The sequence below is a fragment of the Balaenoptera borealis genome (genome assembly GCF_965194805.1).
Source record: "Balaenoptera borealis genome assembly, chromosome: 8".
Classification (NCBI taxonomy): Eukaryota; Metazoa; Chordata; class Mammalia; order Artiodactyla; family Balaenopteridae; genus Balaenoptera; species Balaenoptera borealis.
The window spans coordinates 11392556-11414178 of record NC_138865.1 but is presented as its reverse complement, the minus strand read 5'-3'; the positions used below and the strand labels follow the sequence as shown (position 1 = coordinate 11414178).

The window sequence follows — 21623 nt, the reverse complement described above, 5'->3', positions numbered from 1 at the left end:
CCGTATGTTGGTAGCTTGAAATCAGCCGTCGTGGGCCTGGAGGGAAGACCGTGCGTGACGTTGAGGGCTGTGTTCTCCAAGACCCCCAAGGCAGGTGACTGAGGCTTTCCGTATATAACACCTTTCAGTTACTCTGCTTCAGAGAGTTTTGGGGGACCCCTTGGCAGTTTACTGCAGATCTGTACTGACAGTTGGGAGTTTTGGATGCCCTTGAAGGAGTTGCCACGTGTCAGCAGAGATGTGGGCACCACCTTTCTGGGCTGAGGTCTTTTGGCCAAACACCTCCAAGACCTCTCATGACCAAGCCCTAGCTTGGGGAGGGGTGATGCTCTCTAAGCCAGGAGGACTCTGGATTCTTCACAGACTGGGGTGTTCCATGCTGGGTTGACACATTTCTTCTCGCATGGAGTTTGTGCCCACGTCTGTGGTATCAAGAGATACTACTTTCTTCAAAGGCACATGGGAAGGTGGGAAAAACTTTGAACTTGGATTCAAATCTGCTTTGGGATCTGAGTTTGCTACTCAACAAGCACGATCCTTGACCAGATGGCTTAAAGTTTCTTGAGTATGTTTTCTCATTTGTAAAATGGTCATAATCATCTGTGAACATCTCCCAGGGTTGTTGTGCAAAACACATATGTTTCTTTTAAAGTTTTTAAATTGTAATTGTTTTTGGAATGGATAGCCCAAGGTTACCACTACAAAGGACTGAAGGCAGACCTGAGGGACCAGCATCGGTCTGAAGGCAAAGATAGATCCCGGGTGACTGAAATGACTTTGCTAAAATATTTCAGTGGGAGCCAGGTTGACTACTATGAATGATGGCTCCTGAACGAAAGGCCAGGAAAAAACTGATGACGATAAGAAACCAGTGTCATCCGAGTGTGTTGGTGATGGCCAACGTATCAGTCTAGGTTGGATGTAGAACATGAATACTTCTCTCTGATCAGGGTCTGGTGCGGGCTGGCTCCTGCGTGGGCCAGGCACCGCCCAGTCAGGCTGGGAAAGGGGAGTCAACTATCGGGCTGTGGTTTCTCATCATCACATTTTTTTCCCCCTTAATACACTTTATTTTTCAGAGCAGTTTTAGGTTCACAGCAAAATTGAGCGGAAGGTCCAGAGATCTGCCACCTACCACTTGCACTCAAACAAGCACAACATTCCCCACCAGAGTGGTACATTTTTTCCAATTTATGAACCTACAGTGATGCATTACTATCACCCAAAGTCCATAGTTTGCATCAGGGTTCAGTGTCGGGTTGTGCATTCCATGAGTTCCGACAAATGCATGATGACACGTAGCCGTCGCTATGATATCATGGAGAGTATTTTCACTGCCCTCAAAATCCTCCATGCTCCTCCGACTCATCTCTCCTTTCCCCCAACTCCTGGCAACCACTGATCTTTTAACTGTCGCTGTAGTTTTGCCTTTTCCAGAATGTCATATAGTTGAAACCATACAGTCTGTAGCCTTTTCAGATTGGCTTCGTTCACTTAGTAATATGCATTTAAGGCTCCTCCATGCCTTTTCATGGCTTGATAGAGCATATCTTTTGGGCATCGAATCATATTCCATCGTCTGGGTGTACCATAGTAAGGTAAGATGTTAAGAATAGGGGAAACTGAGTGAGGGGTATATGAGCACTCTCTGTATTATCTTTGCAACTTTCCTGTAAATCTAAAACTAGTTTAAAATAAAAAGTTTATTAAACAAACAAAAAAATATTCCATTGTCTGGATGTACCACAGCTTATTTATCTGTTCACCTACTGAAGGACATCTTGATTGCTTCTAAGTTTTGGTAATTATGAATAAAGTTGCTATAAACATCCATGTGCAGGTTTTTGTGTGGACATAAGTTTTCAGCTCCTTTGGGTAAATACCAAGGAGCATGACTGATAAATCGTATAAGAGTCTGTTCAGTTTTGTAAGAAACCATACAACTGTCTTCCGAAGTTTGCACCAGCGATAAATGAGCATTCCTGTTGCTCCACATCCTCGTTACATGTTTACATCCTCTTGGCTCCTCAAGTTTAAAAGTACCGCATCTCATTGCACCACTGGCTGCAACTGCAAGGTTAAAAGCACCGTGGGGGTCTAACCCCTCCCCACTGCAGACTCTGCCCTGACCTCTCTCCTGGCGAAGCTTTCTGACTTGCTCTACCTCTGATACTGGGCTCTGCCTTTCAGAGAGGGCTTCTCTCCTTCACTCTTCTCTTCAGCCAATGACACACATCACATGTGAAAGTGGAGCTTCCAAGATCGTAACAGCCAGATCTCTTGAATTTTACTGACATATTATTCCTACTTAACTGTTCTCTTTTAAACTCTCCCCTAGTGTTTCGGGGAGTCCCCAGGGTGTCTCTGTGTGCTCACCAGCACCAGTACCCTTTGGGTGGGAATGCTGCCTGGGCTGGGGGGTATCTTCTGAATGGCACCCCATCCCCTTCACTGTGGATGTCCAGAAGCCACGTGGTGTGACCTGCAGTTGTGGGTATAACGACCTCCTTCCAGCTGTGAGTCCTCGTTCCCACTGGTCAACATGATGACACTGCTTGCACCCCTATTTTCCAAATGGTCTTTGGGGTGTAGGCCTTTTGGCTTCCATTGACATGATCTAGTCCCTGGGGACAGACACCATATACTGCTCCATTTCCTTCCTACCCAGATGCCTGTTCCACAAAACTGTGTCATGAGACCCCTGCCTAGAAATTAGTTTATACAAACAGATGCCCTGGGGTTATGGGGCCCCTGGCTCAGTAGACACAGGAGATCCTGAATCTAGGACTAGGACCAGATATGTGTGTGTTATTGATGGTTACATATATATATGCGGTTTGTCTCTATGACTAGAGTGTATGCTCTTCAGGGGCAAGACATCCTTCCCTCATCTTCACATCCTATAGCAGGTTTGTCATGGTCCCTTCTGATGTCCCCTTGGGCCTCGCCATTTCGGTATTCGGCTTACTTTTCCCTGCCAGCATCTGCGTCCTTTTGCCTGGGGACTTCCTCTGGCTCTGAGTCCACTCTGCTTGTGCAGAACTGGCTGGAAACGCTGGGACAATGACGGTTAAGCAGTGGCGTGGCTCCCTCCCTCCCTGGCTGGAGTGGCTCTGCAGCTGGGTTCTGTCCTCGCTCCCAGGGCTCCCAGCAGGGTTCCTCTGCAGTTGTCCAAGCGATCGCTCCATTGATAACAGGACGCCTTCCTTTCTCTGTCCCGCACGTCCCACTCCCTAGTAGGTTTCCTGGGGTTGCCTCTCAAGCTACTTCCTCGGTTTCCTTATTGAAGGTCTGGGGAAACCAAGACACACACCCAGTACGTAGCAGAGGATTGGCACACGGGACAGGTCCAGTAGACATTGAAAGAAGGCATGGATGCTTCTAGAATACACATACTGGTCTCTAAAATAAAGCAGACTGGATAATCTTTTCTCCATCTGTCTTGTCCCAAATTCTGCCTGCCCAGGTGAGCTCAGGCTGGCGCTCTGCTCCTTGTCTGCCTGCCCCGGTGGAAGGGACACGTCCTGCTTCTTTCCTTGTCCTCATAGCATCTCTTTCATGTCTTCATAATACACGCTGGCTTTTTAAAGGAATGACTCCTTGCAGCTAGTGACTGTCTACGTTTCTCTTCTAGTGCCCAGCAGTGTGATTGAATGAACATAGACTTTGCTTCCACATCTAAAATATTTGACTCCACATTTGTACTTTTTTAATTAATTTTTATTGGAGTCTAGTTGATTTACAATGTTGTGTTAGTTTCTGCTGTACAGCAAAATGTATGTTATATATATACATATATATCCAGTCTTTTTTAGATTCTTTTCCCATATAGGTCATTACAGAGTATTGAGTAGAGTTCCCTGTGCTATACGGTAGGTCCTTAATAGTTATCTGTTTTATATATAGTAGTGTGTATGTGTCAATCCCAATCTCCCAATTTATCCCTCCCCCCCTCTTCCCTCTTGGTAACTGTAAGTTTGTTTTCTATATCTGTGACTCTACTTCTGTTTTGTAAATAAGTTCGTTTGTCACATTTGTGTTTTAACTTTGCCAACTCCGTCCTTCAGCCCCCAACTCCTAGTCTGAGGAATGTTCCCCTAAAATCACAGTCTCCTGTTAGAAGGGAGAGATGCTTCTGTAAGAATGGGTTCCAAATGAGAGCTAAGCTTAGTCTAGAAGAGGTTCCCAACCCAGCCTGAATGTTAGAAACATCCTTAGAAATTTAAAAATACCAATGCCAGGCCTCCCATGGACCACCTCAGTGACAATCTCTGGGCACAGGGTCTGCATTTAGACTTTCTTGACAGCTTCCCAGGGGCTCCTAATGTGGAGCCAAGATCGACACCTCCAGTCTGGAGATAGAACTTCTATTGCTTCCTTTGGGTATTTCTGCTTTAGACCAGTGGGAATAAACCCTACAGAGCTGTTTGTTGTTGGATCAAGAGGCCAGGACCAATCTGGCTGAGATTTGGGGTGATCTAAAGACTCCTAGGGCTCTTACAGTCTATGTAGATATCAACCAAACTGTCATCAGAACTGGGCTGGGTATGGAGGCCCAGCCCCACCCCCTCTCCCCCCAGCAGAAAGACCTCGCACATTGGGCTGCCGGGGTGCTGTCCCTCTGCATGCGGTGCATGATGCTCTGGGAGATGACTTCCTGTGGGACTGAGGCTTCGAGCCCTGAAAGCCCAGGTTGGCGGCTGCAGGTGGGGGTGGGCGAAGCCCTCAGCTGCTAGGCTGGCCCCCCAACCTGGGCCCTTGCCTGTCTTTCCCATTCCAGTGCCCTGCAGGCCACCTGTTCTCCACTTGGATTCCTTCTCGGCTTCTCTCCCCTTGTCCCTGTTTCTCTCCTGCTATTTTCTACTGTCTCACTCTTCGCTTTTTCTGCTCAGCTGTGCCTTGGAACCAGGCTGGGGCTGCCTCCTCTCAGAGCTGCGTTTGCAGAGTGTGGGCCCCTTGCCTGGGAGCCAGCGTGGGAGGAGAAAAGCGATGGCGAGAGGGGGCTTCTAGCAGAGAGCTCACAGCCTGCAAGCTCCGGGTCCAGGTCGATACCTGGACGCTTACGCAAACTGCTCCCCTGTGCTTCCGCTTCCCCATCCGTGAAGCCGGATGCCTTTAAGGGGGGTTTTCGGGAGTGGGAGGATGTGTGCTTTGCAGAGATCTCAGAGCTTGTTGGGTGCTGTCCCTGGGGGATGACGCGTGTGGGCCCACACCACTCATTTCAGGGCTGTCCCTCTGCTGTCTCCGCAGGACTGCGATGTGCCGGTCCTAGCTGCCGTCTGAGAGGATGTCCGGGGTTTCTGAGGCCCTGAGCCGAGTGAAGGTGGGCACGTTACGTCGGCCTGAAGGTCCCCCAGAGCCCATGGTGGCAGTGCCAGTAGACGTGGAAAAGGAAGACGTGAGGATCCTCAAGGTCTGCTTCTATAGCAACAGCTTCAACCCCGGGAAGAACTTCAAACTAGTTAAATGCACCGTGCAGACCGAGATCCGGGTGAGTGTGGTGGGTGCTGCCTGCTCCGTCCGTTTGTCTGTCTCTCCCTCACCTTCCTGGGCAGCTGAGCATCCCTCCTTCAGCCTAGCAGGCTCTCCTGTATCCGCCACCTGGGCTGGGGGCCCTGGAGGGATGTTCTCAGCCTGTGGCTCCAGGCCTCCTCTCCAGGGCTCTGCAGCCTGAGGCACAGATTGTGTAGCCTTTGTTTGAACCCCAGATCATTTGCTCAAGCTTTGATTTATCTCATTTCAACTCATTCAATATTTATGACATTTGAGGCTCTGCAAGGGATGTAAGTGCCCCCCCCCCTTCAGGGGGTTTACACTCTCATGGAATTGGAATACACAAGCGATTGCATTGAAAATAGAACAAAAGTGGTTTAGGGCATGTGCTGGGTGCTTACAGAAGGGAGCTGTGAGATGTTTAGAGGATGCTAATGAACTAGAGATGCCCTCGACCAGGGGCATGGTTGCCAGGCCCTTTCTGAGGCAGTACTTCAGCTGGCTCACTTTCACCCAGGGCCTCGGAATCTGTTTTGCAAATCCAGGTACCCACAGTCATCAGGGCACCTAGACACCAGGAAGCCAGTTCTCTTTAGCCAAACGTGTAAGAACTTGTCGTCAGAAGCAGATTCACAATACACTGATTGATTTTAAATGCCTACATTTATTGAATAATTACTATATACATGCCTGAATCAATCCCTTTACATTATCTCATTGAATCCTCCCCACAACGCCATGAGGTGGATACAATGAGGATATCCCTTTCCACTGCTCAGAATATTCCTTTCTGATGATGCAAAAGAAAGCCAAATCGATTCTCCAGAGGTTGCTTAGTGGGTCTGTAATTTGAACAAAGGAAGCAGGGGAACCTTGGGAAAACCACCCAGGTCTGAGAAAGCTGGATGAACCATCTCCAATCCTCTCATCACTAATCCTTCCCTGCCCTGGAAGTCAGCATCCCCCAAACTCAGTCAGCGTCTTTCCTGGTCGGTGCTGGCAGCAACCTCTCCACGTCTGTCCCTCTGGCTGCCTTCTGTCTGTAACAGCACACGCTGTACTTCAGTACACCCGAGCAGAATGTAATTGATTAGGTCACTGTCTTAGCCAGTTGTCACAACTGATTATGGTTTGGTTCTTCCCTCTGTTTCCTATAACTGATTTGATTAGGGCCTTGTTTGCATCTTATGGTTCCAGATCCGTAGGTACACTTGTGTCCCGAGAGCAAGCCCTGGGCACCTTCATCCAGGAGGACGTTTTCATGTCTCCTTAACTATCTACTTCTTGAGTCTTCCTTTGGGTGTATCATCTTCGCAGATAGCTGATGCCATCCACTGTGGGGTTTACGAGTTGAATTTTCAGAAGGCAGCCTGATTCCCATGTTCGGAGCACCTCCCTGCCTTTTTGTGCTGAAACCCAAAGAGCATCTGCTTAGACCAGATTAGGACATGTTCTGTGGCATTATGGTGAAAAGGGACCCTAAAGGATTGGTAGATTTGAAGAGGCAGCGCTGAGGAGAGCAGGGGGCTTTCCAAAAGGAGGGGGCAGCAAGAACAAAGGCAGAGAGGCTGCTCATGGAAGCCTCCAGGGAGGCTGGAGTGTGGGTTATATTTAGAAAAGTATCGGGGCTTCCCTGGTGGCGCAGTGGTTGAGAATCTGCCTGCCAATGCAGGGGACATGGGTTCGAGCCCTGGTCTGGGAAGATCCCACATGCCGCAGAGCAGTTGGGCCCGTGAGCCACAATTACTGAGCCTGCGCGTCTGGAGCCTGTGCTCCCCAACAGGAGAGGCCGCGATAGTGAGAGGCCCGCGCACCGCGATGAAGAGTGGCCCCCGCTTGCCGCAACTGGAGAAAGCCCTCGCACAGAAACGAAGACCCAACACAGCCATAAATAAATAAATAAATAAATTAATTAATTAATTAATTAAAAAAAAAAAAGAAAAGTATCTAAAGTCAAGATCAGAAAGGAAATTTGATGGCCAATAAGGGAGGGCCTAGAATATCAAGCTAAGGAATTTGTATTTGGACAGGCATTAGAAACACACAGCTTTTAAGCAGGGGAGAAGCTTTCCTGGAGCTGTCTGATGTCTTGCTAGGTGTCTAAGGGGAAAAAATACAACAGCCTACAGGAAGGGCAGTGAGACCCAAGCTTAAGAAGAATGGCTAGCTCTTGAGGCATTACCTGGAGGGGTGTGAGAACAGAGGTGGAAAAAGAACAGAGAAAGAAGTGATAGCCTTCTAGGCGTTTATGTCCCAGCCTTCTGATTTTGCCTGTTTCCAATGTGTCCTATAGGCAACATGTCACCTGCTTATTGCAAACAGCCATGGCTTTCGAATCACCTAGACTTTGAGCCCAATACTGCTCTACTCTTATTGGTTTTATGGCCTTAGACACAACACTTAACTAACCTGGCTCAGTCCCTTCACTTGGGGATTATGCCCACTGTAACCTTGTTGTAAGGATCAGAGATGATAGATGAGAAGCATCCAGCATATAGCAGGAGCTCAATCATTGGAAGCTATTGACTGTGTGGGTCATTACCCTGCTCAAGAATCTCCAAGGGTTTCTAATCACCCACAGAATAAAGTTCAAATCATCTTCTTTTAGTGTTTATCCACTTATCTGTCATATTTTCAAATAAAGTAAGATGATCAGATTTGTATTTTGAAACAGTATGTAGTGTCCTGCAAGATGTTAGGACGTGCATGCTGGAGAAGGGTTTTTATGGTCGAAGAAGTTTGGGAAATGCTTGGTTAAACAATTCTGAACCAATTCCTTTGTGACAGGACTTCTCAGAATCTTAAATATGCTGTCATGCATGGTGGGTCACCAAGAAAGAGCCACAGAGGTGATGTTTTCTTAAGTCAGCCATTTCTTATTTGCCTAAGAAACCCTTCTCTTAAAAGTTGGACAACCAGTTCTCTAGGAAATCATTTAGGGATCCGTTTTTCCTAAACTCTGACCAAAGTACAGAAAGGGTAAGAGAGAGGAAACGCTGGTGAAAGGGAGATGGATTAGGAAGCTGTGACCATAGTGTGGGTGGGAAATGATGAACTAGGGGAGCGGCATTGGGAACAAAGACAAGTCAACAGATCTAAGTGCATCTAAATAAGCAGAGTCAACAGAACTTGATGATTAACTAGACGTAGGGAGGAAGAGAAAGGAAGGAGACAAGGATGACTCAAGCTTTTGCTTGGGCAGCTGAATGGGTGTTGATGCCATTCACTGAGATACCATCAGAGAAAGGAAGGGTGTTCTGAGATTTCAGCTTTACATGTGCTGTGTTTGAAGTGTTTGTGAAACACACTCGTAGAGGAACGTGGGCTTGGAGCTGAAGAGGGAGAAAGGACCTAGAGGTGAGGATTTGGGAGTCATTCTGCAGTGGATACCATGCGAATAGGTAGAATCACCCATGGAGAATGAGCAGAGCAAGAGAAGGAGTTCCAATTAGGAAACCTTGGGAAACCAACCTCTAAGTGGCTGATAAAGAGGGACAAATGAAGGGAAAAAGAAGAATCATCCGGAGAAAGGTGAAAAGAACCAAGAGAACAGGAAGGAGACAGAAGCAGAGGAAACTTTGAGGAAAGAGTGGTTAGCAGTGTCAGACACTCAGAAAGGTCAAATCAGATAAGGCTAAAAATTGGTTCATTGACTTCAGCAACAGGTGCTATGATGATCTTTTACTGGGCAGTTTCAGTGAAGAGATGGGGGCAGAAGCCATTGTGCAGTCAGTTGGAGAGTGGAGACAGTGAATGTTACCATTTCAGAGAGGTTTTGCTCATGAAGGGAAGGAAGGAGGAACAGTGTTACTGGCAGAGGAAATAGCATATGCTAAGATCCTGAAGTGACCAACACACATGTCAGGTTTGAGGCTAAAGGATGTCCAAGGTTGACTAGTTAGACCATGTTAATGATTTTGGATTTTACCCCATCTTCCGTGGGAAGCCACTGATATAGTTTAAATATGTGAGTGATACGAGATTGCATTTTTAAAAGGTCACTTGGGTTACATAGTGGAAAATAGACTGGAAAAGGCAAGAATGGATGTGAGGAGATGTTAGGTGGCTATTGGAGTGATCCAGATAAGAGATGTTGATAGCTTAGATTAGGATTGTAGCCACAGAGATGATGATGATGATCATGATGGTGATGATAATGTTGATGGTGGTGATGGTGATGATGATGGTGGTGGTGATGGTGATGGTGTTATGGTGATGGTAGTGATGATGATAATGATGATGTTCATGGTGATGATGATGATGGTGATGATAATGTTGATGCTGTTGATGATGGTGGTGGTGGTGGTATGGTGTTTATAGTGATGGTAGTGATGATGATGGTGATGTTTATGGTGATGGTGATGATGATGATGATGGTAGTGGTGATGGTAAGGATTGATGATGATAATGTTGATGGTGTTGGTGGTGGTGATGATGGTGATGGTAGCAATGATGATGATGGTGGAGATCGTGATGATGATGGTGATGATGATGGTGGTAGTGACGATGTTGATATTGGTGCTGCTTATGGTGGTGGTGGTGGTGATAATAGCAGCTACCCTTTTGAAAGCACATCATATGCATTATCTCATCGACTTCTCAGAAGAATCCTATGAAGCACATACTATTATTATCTCCATTTTATATATAAGGAAACAAGGTTCAGAAGAGTTAAGCAAATTGCTAGTAAGTGGTGGAGACTGTTTTCAAACCCAGGCAATCCACCTCCAGAGCCTGCACTCTTAACCACCATGGTCTATGGAGAGAAGTGATTGTAATCCAGAAAATTTAAGAGATGAAAATGAAAGGTTTTGCTGATGGACCAGAGATGCAGGAATAAAGAAGAGGGAGGTGTCAAGAACAACAGCCCTGGGAATTCCCTGGCAGTCCAGTGGTTAGGACTGCACGCTTTCACTGCCGAGGGCCCGGGTTTGATCCGTGGTCGGGGAACTAAGATACCGCAAGCCACACGGCATGGCCCAAAAAAAAAAATAAAAAGGAAGAAAGAACAGCAGCCCTAGTTCAGGTGGAGAAAGTCCCACTCCCCAAGATGAAGAAGACTTAGGAGAAACTGGTTGGGGAGTGGGGAACTCACAGGTTCAGTTTTGGACCTGTCAAGTGCAGCTGGGATGCTGTAACATTTTCACGTTACATTAAATATGTGAAAATGTTAAGTAGGCTTTTTGATATGTGATTCTGGAGGAAAGAACTGGGCTGGAGAGAGACATTTGAACCTTATCAGCCTCTGGGTGGTGGTTAAAGCCATGGCTATGGGTAAGTTCATTAATGAAGGAATCCTGAATAATTTCATCATCCATTTCACAAGTATGCGTTGAAAGGGAGAAAGAACGCTCTGGAGAAAGAAAAAGGAAATCATCACGCTCATACTCAAGTGAAAGAAGAGCTAGAGAAAGGGAGAAAGAACAACAGAAGAAGGGATTGCCTCCAATTAGATCTAAAACATTAAGTGTATGTAGTACTACTCTGTGGGTAGACAAGACAGCAACGCAGCAAGATTTACCCACCTGTTTGAAGAGTTTGGACAGATTGAATCCATTAATATGATTCCTCCCAGAAGCTGTGCTTATGTCTGCATGGTTCATTGACAAGATGCATTTTGGGCTCCTCAGAAACTTAGTTCCGTGTCATATAAAATTGAGTCCAAGGTCATTAAGATGGCTTGGGCTTTAAACAAAGCTGTAGAAACAGAATACAAACAATTCTGGGATGTGGATCTTGGAGTTACATGTATACCATGGGAAAAAGTACCTGACACCAGGCTGGTTATGACCTGGAAGTATCATCAAATCCCAAAACCCAGAGGCACTCCCTGCTTTCAATGGGTTTTGAGGCCAAGGACTCACACTAATGAATGACATTGACCCCCACTAATGAATAAACCTTTACAAATGGAGGCAAGAGCTCTGACAAGAAGACAGAGATTCTGTGAGAGCACAGAAGACAAAAGAGCTTGGTCCAGACGTCAAGGAACTGCTTTGCTATTCTGGGCCTGTTTGTAGATGCTGTGTCCAGTCGTGTAGGTCCAGACCAGCTTCCCTGCCTGAGAATCTCCTGGACCGGCCCCTCCCACCCACTGCTTCCACAGAGCATTTCTTGCAGTCTCCTTGCCTAGCTGGGCTGCATCCTCTAATGGATTTTTCTACTTCCAGCTCTCTATCTTCTTTCACCATCTTCTATGTGTCAAAGTACTACCAGCCCTTTCAAGCTTGCCAAGCACTTGTCCTTCCATAAGAACACTCCTAAAATTCTGACACCTCCGTACAGCTGTGTCTGATCAAATAGAAGCAATGCAGAATCGCCCTGGCACAGTCCATGTGGTAAAACATTTTCAAAACATGGTTACTCCATGCATACTTGCTGATTTCATGTTTTCCTTTTTATTCTCAGCTTCTTTCTATACAAATGTAATATCCTCAGATGCTTTCTCTGGGTTGTTAAAAGCTATGTAAATAAGCTCTGGCCCTTGTGCTTAGGACCCAACAGAAATTAGACAGGTGTTGGAGGGAAGGGAGCAACGTGCCGAATGAGAAATGGATTTTGTTCTTCTTGATTTTCCATTTCCCTTTTGATTGATATTCATAGGAAATTGTGTTTGTTTGGGAGCTCTGGAGCTCTGGAGCAAGTGGAGTCTTCTATCATTATGTATTTTTCTAACATGCTAATTTGCTTGTCTGGGAAAGAGGTTAAGATAACACTTTGTAAACAACCAGCAGAATGCCACCCAGACGTGCCCACACAGAACGTCTCTCTTTGACTCTTACAGCCTCTCCTTTATTTCTCTCTCTCTCTCTCCCTCTCCCTGCTCCTTTTCCCATCTCCATTCTTACTATCTTCGGGGTAGGTTGACCATATGTTCCGGCCAATCAGACAGTCCTAGTTTACACACACTGTCCAAGGGTGACTATGAACAGTGCCCCTGCCAATCTCAAGAGCATCATGAATCGGAGGATAAATGGTCACCTACTGCTAATTGCCGTTCTCACTCCTCTCTGCCTGGCACACTGACTTGCTGACTCGTGGTGTTTTTCCCTCCCCTGCTGACCCCAGCTGACCCACTCCCTGCATGGGCCCATCTCTATCCATCAGTGGACCATCTGTGTCTCACACAGGAGGGCCTTAAGCAGAAAATGAGGCAGTTGTGTGTGATATGGTGTGCTTCCAAGGATGCCAGCACAGCACCCACATTCAAAAGCCCTCTCCCTCGGCCAGCCTCTATCGTGCTGAAAAGCCACGATCAAGACCCAGCCTTGTTTTGTCCCGAAGCGTCACCCCACTTAGCATCCACATTTACATCCCTGGGAGGGTTAGAGACGGAGCCATCCTGTACCCTTCCCGCTGGTCCAGTGGTGTCCCCTCCCCTCGACAGCAGGGATTCCAGGCTGCGGGGTGGCCAGCAGGTGCCGCTCGCCTGGCGTGTGAGGAGAGCACAGTCCAGTCCCAAAGGCAGCCTGCTGTACACATGCTTGGACTAACTGCCCTCCCTGTAGACTCAGCGGTCATACAGTACATTCCAGAATATTCCCAGAGAAGCAGATTTCAGATACTGCGACCCACTGGCCCTGCACTAGACTCATCAGACATTCATCCCAGGTACTTTCAAGTTTAAACCTATCACTTAACCAGACACAGGATATTATGGATTGAATGTGTGTTCCCCCCGATCCTCCCCCTCAAATCCATATGTTGAAGCCCTAACCCCCAATGTAATGGTATTAGGAGGTCGGCTTGAGGTCATGACAGTTGGGCTCCCACGATGGCTTAGTGTCCTGAGAAGAAGGTGAAGAGACCAGAGCTCTCTCCCCTGCCGTGTGAGGGCACAGCCAGAGGGCGGCTGTCTGCAAACCAGGAAGAGAGCACCCACCATGAACCCAGTCTCCTGGCCCCTTGATCTTGGACTTCTCAGCCTCTAGAACACTGAGGAATAAATGTTGTCATGTAAGCCACCCAGTCTGTGGTCATCTGTTGTAGCAGCCCGAGCAGACACAGGGGCAGCAGCTCCGTGTGGTCAGAGGAGAGTCTCCAGGCCACAGTTCGTGGGCCCACGTCCTTTGTTTCCAGAACAATCCCCTCTGCCCTCTTCACACGTCTCCGCGGGCAAGACCATGAGGTTGAGGTGCAAGAGGAAGGGAATTCGTGACTCCTTGTCCCGGGAAGCTGCTGTCGCTAAAAGAAAGGTTACCCTAAAGAGAATAACGGAGCCACACAAGGCCAGCCCCCCATGCATGAGAACAGCCCTGGGAAACCTGAGACAAGGGGTTCATCCAGGAAACCACGGACCAACACCACAGAGACACTCACAGTGCTATAAAAAGAGGCACATTCACAAGGACCCCCTCCTTTCCGCACCCCGTCCCCAGTTCCTGTATGTGCGCGGCAGGCCAGCCCACCCAGCCCTGACACCTGCAGAGGCAAGCTCGAGGCAGACGTGCAGCATTCTGGGCCCCTTTATTCACTGTGCGCCCAGATTCATGCCGTCCACAAATCAGCAGCCAGGTGCCTGCGCTTACGTTTCTATTTTTAAACAGCAGTCGCATTGCTGAATGTCCTTGTTAGGTACAGGCTTTTAGCACATCCAAATGAAAGCTTTCACAGTAAGTTATGTTAACTTTTATTATTTTGCTCTTCAATCATTTTTTTTTTGAGTTTTTGAGTTCTGTTTTATTTATTTTTTTATACAGCAGGCTCTTATTTGTTATCCATTGTATACATATTAGTGTATATATAATTTTAAAAAATTTATCCCTTAGGTGTGTGAAGAACTCAGAACTCGTATTGCTGTTGTTATTTGTTTCCTAGGGCTGCTGTAACAAACTACCATGATCCTCATGGCCTAAAACAACAGAAGTGTGTTCTCTCGCAGTTCCAAAGGCCGGACTGTTTCAAGGGGTCGCAGCACTGGGCTCCCTCCGAGGCTCTAGGGTGGAATCCGTCCTTGCTTCCTTCAGCTTTTGGTGGCTCCAGGCTTCCTTGGCTTATGGCTGCATCACACCAATCTCAGCCTTCATCTTCGCATTCCTTTCTCTTCCTTTCTCTTCCTTCTGTGCCGTCTCTCCTCTGTGTGTCTTTTATAAGGACACTTTTCATTGGATTTAAGAGCCCCCCCTAGATAGTCCAGAATGATCTCATCTTGAGGTCCTGAACTTAATGACATCTGCAAAGACTCTTTTTCCAAATGAGGTCAATTCACAGGTTCCAGGGAATGGACTCATCTTCTGGGGGCCACCACTCAAGCCACGACAGCCATTAGTTGGGATCACAATGGCAGTTGCTGGCACCCCCATTCAGGGGCACACAGACACACGTACACAGCACACAGGGGAGTATGAGCATTTTGCACACGTATGCACACCCACAGTGACGCAAGGCTGAGTGTCGGAAAGTGACCACAGGCTGATGAAAGCCTGTCACTTTTCCTTGCCCTTTTCTGGGATTCTCAGTTGCCGGCCGGCTGTGGGTTGTCCCCTCCCTGGCCTGATTCCCGTGACACTGACAGCCTGTATGTCACCACAGGCTGGTCCCTTGTCACTCCTCAGGTGATCTCAGCCAGTCACATAGCTTGAAATTCTCATTTTACCCAGTGGTGCCCAAATCTGAAACGCTGGCTCCAGCCTCCTCCCATAACTCCAGGCCACATGTCCACCTGCCTGCCTGCCATCTCCGCTGGCCACCCAGCCTCCATGCGAAGAATCAGCTCAGAATTCTCTCCTGAAACTCTGCTTCTCCTCCAGTCTGTCCGGCTCCACTAACTGCAGCTAAGTTCTTTCAGTTATTGTGTCTCAGCTTTCGACCTAGGAGTCTTCCTTGAATTCTTTCTTCCTCTCACACTCTGTACTTCATCCATCAGGAAATCCTGTCTGCTCTACCAGCAAAACATATCCGGATTCTGACCATTTCCTTCTGGCCACTTCCGTTGCCTCTTCCCTGGTCCAGGCTGTCAGCATCTCTTACCTGGAATGACGCATTCACCTCCGAACTGCCTCTGCCCTTATCCCCCTGTGATCCATTCCACAGGTAGCGGCCATGGTGAATTTTTAAAACACAGGTCAGTTGGAGGGATATATTTAAGGTATAGCTTCGAGCATATCACTGCTCTACTTTAACCTCTGATGACTACCTTCCTCGCTCAAAATAAGATCCAAAGTCCTTACCCTGGCCTGCAACAGGGGTCAGCAAGCAAGGCCTGCAGGCCAAATACGGCCCACCACCCATTTTTGTAAATAAAGCTTTATTGGGACAAAACCCCACTCAGTTGTTTACTATTGTTTATGGTGCTTTTGAGCTACAAGGGCAGAGTTGAGTAGTTGCAACAGAGACCGTCTGGCCCACAAAGCCTAAAATATTTACTACCTGACCATTTGTAGAAAAAGTTTGCCGAGCCCTGGCCTGGCCCTTCTGACCTTTTCCCACATCACTTTCCTCCGTTCCCTCCCCACTGGCCTCTTCACAGTCACCCAGATGTGCCAAGCACACAGGGCCTCGTAGATGCCCACCTCGGGGTCTCTGTGCAATCTGGTCCCTTTGCCTGGAAGGGTCTTCCCCCACGAGGCCACCCCTTTCTCCCTGACTTCCTTCAGGGATCCATTCAAATGCCCCCGTATCAGAGAGGACTTTGCTGGCCACTCCATGTAAAATAGCACCCCCACCCAACCCCTCCCCCGGCATCATTCTTGTGCCCTTACCTGCTTTGTTTGTCTTCCTAACACTTATCAGAACCTGAGATATTATTATGCTTATTTGTTTATTGTTAACCCCCAATAGAAAATAAGCTTCATGAGAGAGAGATGTTTTGTTTCCCCAGTTTGCTGAATTAATTAATGAGTAGTTATTTAATGATGGATGGATGGATGGATGGATGGATTCCAGTTATAAAGCCCACAGAGACTGGTTAGAATTCCATGTCTCAACTCTAGATTCCAGTAAGGGAGAGGGAGCTTCAGGCTGACCTGGTGTGTACAGGGGGCGGTGTCTGGGGTCAGTGGCATTAAATGCCAAGAGGTGCTGTGAATGGGGTGTGGGCAGAGGGTTTCATATAACCACTGCTACAGTCTTCCCAGATGAGGCAAGCTATCTGAAGTCACCAGGGGCATTGAAAAATATCAGTTGTGCAAGTCACATCCAAATTCACTGAATCAGAAGCTCAGGGGTGCTGGGACTGGCCACTGCCCTGAAGTATCCACTTCTTCCTGCAGGATGCCTACCTGGCTCACATGCCCTGGGGAAGGGTTATCAACCATCCCCCAGGTGGGGCGGAGCCCCAGGGCAAGAAGTCATGGTAGAGGATCTGAGAACTCACAAGATACTCAGAGTCTTGGAGGGTCTGTGAAAGGATGACAGGAGCAGGCTTGATGGGGCAGAATTGAAGACAAGGTGTGTAGGTGGGCATCAGGTGCTTGGAGGTGGCACATTTTGCTCCCGTTTCCCTCATCCAAGCACTTGACAGGTTGTATCGTAATTGCCTCTTGTCAGTCTCTAAACAAAGGTGGCCTCCTGGAAAGCAGGGATTATATCTTGCTCATCATTATCTCCCCAGTGCCTACTTAGAGCCTAACACAAAGTAGGCACTCAGTAGATGTCTGTATAATGAATGAATGAACAAGTGAATGAGCTGAGCCTACAGAGCACAAATGAGACTAGGAATCTCCTACATCGCTTGATATAAAGACCAAATAGGAAGTTGACTGGAAGGAAGTTTGGCCTTCATAAATGATAAAGTGTAGGAGGGTTAATAGAATCTCAGCTGGTTTCAGATAGAATTTCCTGTATACTCCTGGGCAAGTCACTTGACCTCCCTGGGTCTCAGTGTCTTCATTTAAAATCAGAATCAAATTAAGTGATCTCTAAACTTACTTAAGGCTCTAAAATTCTGGTCCAAGTTTTATGAGCTTATTAAAGTCTGAATAGTTGAATATCTGTGGAGTTGTAGATTTTATTCTTATGGCCGCATCAGTGAGGTTTGCTTTCACATATGAGCTTCTAGGGTCTAGAAGGCAAAATAGCCATTCAGCTTAACTTTCATCAAGACCTGAGTGAATTTTGGCCATTGTTTTTCTCTCTAGCCCTGTGACATTTACTGTCTAGCAGAATTTTTATTTTATTTACTTATTTATTTATTGGCCGCACCGTGCAGCACTTGGGATCTTAGTTCCCCAACCAGGGATCGAACCCTTGCCGCCTGCAGTGGAAGGGCGGCGTCCTAACCATTGGACTGCCAGGGAATTCCCAGCATTTTAATTTTAGAGTTTTATATTTTACAAGGAGTTTATTCATCTCTTAAAAGCTGAGCCTATAAGCAGGGGAGGAGGTCTCCACTGGGTAGCACGTGAACCAAGCTCGTGGGCATAAGCTATGGCATTTGTCTCAAGTTGGAAGCTGATGTCTTCTCCTGTCATTTAACTGTGGATTTTTTATGCCTAATCTGCTAAACCAAGCCCAATACAATAGCTAAACTTAGACATTTATTTTTGAAGAGATTTTTTTACAAGTATAAAATAAATACATGGAAGACAAACATGAGAGGAAAACTATAAATCATCTCTCATGAATGTATATGCAAAAATCCTCAACAAAATATTAGAAAATTGAATCCAACAATATGTAGAATGAATACATGTTCACTCAATAACAATAATAATAATAATAATAGCATTTTATTTAGCACTGTTATGGACAAGGCATTTTGCTGACCTCTTTACTTGTATCATTTCGTTAAACCCTCACAAGAACCCTATGAAACAGGAAAATTTTTACATTATACAAATGAGGAAACCAAAGCAGAGAAGTTAATTTGCCCAAAGTCAGGAAGCAAATCAGAGACTCTGACTCTTGAGGCCATTCTCTGAACCACTACAATATATACAGAAGTTCAAACACAGGAAACCCAGAAGAATAAACACATCTGTGTATAATTGCACCCCTGCAAGACAACACTGTTAACATTGTGATATGTTTCATTCTGGATTTGTTTATTTATACTTCTATCCCTATCATGCTTTGTATATGATTTTATATACTATAACTCCCACTATCGTAACAGGGAGTTAACAAGCTCTTTATACAATTTTACAAACTAGCACATAAACCCTGTGTGGTCCTCCCATCATTTTCATGGTCCTTTTCAAACTATTTGGATTTGTTGCTTACTGTGGGGCTTTTGCTGTTTTTAAAATTGCTACAGTGAGTTTCTTTGTATACAGAATATTTCTGTATTTTAAATCGTTTCTTCAATTTATGCTTTGGCTGCCATAACAGAATGCCACGGGCCTGGGGGCTTAAACAAGAGAAATTTATTTCTCCCAGTTATGGAGGCTGGAAGTCCAAGATCAGGGTGCCAGGATGGCTGGGTTCTGGTGAGAGCCCTCTTCCTGGCTTGCAGATGGCCATTTCTTGCTGTCCTCACGTGGCAGAGAGAGAGAGCTCATCACTCTTGTGTCTCTTCTTATAAGGGCACTAATCTTATTCATGAGGGCTCCACTCTTATGACCTAAGTACCTCTCAAAGGCTTCACTTCTAGACACCATCACATTGAGTATTAGGGCTTCAGCATATGAATTTGGGGGTGACACCAACATTCAGTCCACAACATGCTTCCAGGCGTAGAACTAAGGCCAAGATATAAACACATTTCAGGTTCGTGACACAAACATATACTCCTTTGGTATCTGTCCTTGCAGTAGGATGGGAGCTGTCCGGGGCTGGGACTTTGTCTCACTCTCTGCCGTATCCATAGCACCTAGAAGGGGGCCTGATACGGGGAAAGTGCCCAGTATGTAATTGTTGAATGCATAGGTAAGAATCACTGAGAGGTTTTCTTGTGTAATTCTTGGTATATGCAGAAGAAAATAGGTACCAAATAGACGAGTCGGCGGTTCTCCCTGGGGGCTGTTCCACATCTCCTGGAAAGTGGTGTTTGGAAACGTGTACGAGCCTTCTTTATTTTGCTTGTCACGTTGTCATCATTGTCAGGATGACCAGGACCAGGGGCAAGGCATTTGTGAGTGCTGAATGGCACCACACAACAAAGAATCATCTGGCCCCAAATGCCAACGGCGCCCGTTGGGACTCACTAATGTGAGTTATGGAGCATTATGGTGAAATGAACACCCCAAACCCATCACCCTGTGTGAGAATAAAACCTCACTAGTCATGCTGAAGTGACTCACTCTGAGGCAGACACTACACGCCACACAAACAAATCACAGTCATTACTTTAAGAGATATTTTGGTAGGAAGACTTTTTCAAAGAAGTTCATGAAGTCCTCCCGGTTCTGTCCTAATGGACCTATCACATTCTTCATCCCTTCTAAATCTCAGCTTGGCATCCAGAGCCTTTCCTTGTGGGTTATTAGTAAATCCAAACATTTGACATAATAGTGTTATTTTTAACAGAATATTTTTCGGAGCCGCCTCTTATGTTCGGTTCAAGTCATTTAAAAAGAAGGCCTCTTGTTGCCTTTTCCACCTGTTTTTGCACTTTCTCAGACCCTCACTTCCTGTCTGCACGTGTAGCAGAAGGGGAAAGGAAGGAGCCTGCTATCGTGAGCTTCGCCCTAGGAACATAAAGCCCTTCGTGGCTTTCTTGCTCCAGGCAGAAGGAAGTCACTTTTCTCTGCATTTTTTCTTCTCCATGGCCACGACCTGACATCCTCCAAGGCTCATTCATCACGCGTCAGCCTCCTGCTGCTGCCACTACCAGCTTAAGCTTGGAAACGGTCTCAGATCCCTTTTCCAGAGATGGCTTTCCTCCCCCACCTGCACCTCTTCTGTGGACCTGAAGGGCTGTTGGAAGTTACCAGCAACCATGGCTCCCTCCTTGGCCACTGCTCAGCCAGTTACTCCACGGGAGTGGATCCCGTTCCCAGGGCACCAGCTCCCACTCAGGCTGGGAGAGTCTGAGGAGCCTCTCTGCCCAGAGACCCTTAGACTCCATTTCAGGCTCTCAAATACATGTCTCGGTTATAGACTTCTTGAGCTAATTACTCCCCAGGATGGCTTGAGCTTGAGCCATGCTTATCCCTTCTTCTTTGTCCGCCCATCATGACCATGGCCAGCATTTATTTAGCACCTACTGTGTGCTACCATTAGGCTAAGCTCTTTACGTGTCTGGAACCCACATAAAGCTGGCCAGCTTGCTTTTCCCTCGAAGCCAGTCTCAGTAGTATCACATTCCAAAAAACTATTAGTCTGTCATGTAAAAATAATTGGAAATCAATTTAAATCTTTACTGAAATCTCTTTGGGGAAAAATATCATTGAGGGATCACTTTCAAGATAAATAGCAAAATTTCTGAAAATTTTTATCACCATTTCTTAATATCCAATAGGGTTGGCTCCTGTCCAAAAATATCTTTACTTGCATTTTTAAAAATTCCTGAAATCCAGTCCACGAAGGCTCTTATCTTTCTCCCCTCTATTGCTCATGGCAAAATCCATTCTTTTTTTTCCCTCAGTCACTTTTTGCTTCTTCCAGTGTGTAAGTCAAATTCAACTGGATTGGAACCTCTCTGCTTCACGCTCCCCCATTACCAAGTTCACATGACAAAAGTTCAAGAGTTGAGTGGTACATGGAAACCTCCTTAGATGATGGGGGGGGGCAGGCAGTGTCACATGTTTATAATTTTATATCTGCTCCTTTTATTCATATCACATGTTATCTTATCTAATCCCACCCAAAAATCTCATGATGGAAGAGATATGCTCCCCATTTTACAGATGAGGAAATGGAGATTAAGTGACACAGCCACGACCACACAGTCTTGGCCAGATCCAGTAGACACCAAAGCCTTGGTGATGTCATTAATCACCACACTCCTGATCTCTTGAACATTTTTGAATGTGGGTCACTGTGCCTCATAACCCCAACTTGTTATCCAGAGAGCTGGCTCCTATTCATTTAATCATTCATTCATTCCTCAGGTATTTGAGGATCTACTTTGGGCCAAGCTCTGGGCTTGTAGAGGACAATACTGCATCTAAGGTTTGCCTTTTGACCTTGCATTTGAAAGGTTAAAAAGGCAAACATCAGTAATTATCTTAGTTCTAATTGGTAAATGTCTGTATTCATTTCTTAGGGCTGCTATAACAAAGTATCACAAATGGGGTGACTCCGAACAA

At 46.4% G+C, this 21623-nt stretch overlaps 1 protein-coding gene across 7 annotated transcripts in view; it reads left to right on the top strand.

Moving 5' to 3' along the window:
* PTK2B (protein tyrosine kinase 2 beta) overlaps positions 1–21623 on the top strand; it is a 139629-nt gene that overhangs the window by 71640 nt on the left and 46366 nt on the right. For all 7 annotated transcript variants that reach the window (XM_082402767.1, XM_082402769.1, XM_082402771.1 and 4 more), the window contains one exon: positions 5251–5491. In XM_082402767.1, the coding sequence (XP_082258893.1) occupies positions 5288–5491 (204 nt within the window). In that variant the 5' untranslated portion in view covers positions 5251–5287. The remainder of the gene's footprint in view (positions 1–5250; positions 5492–21623) is intronic.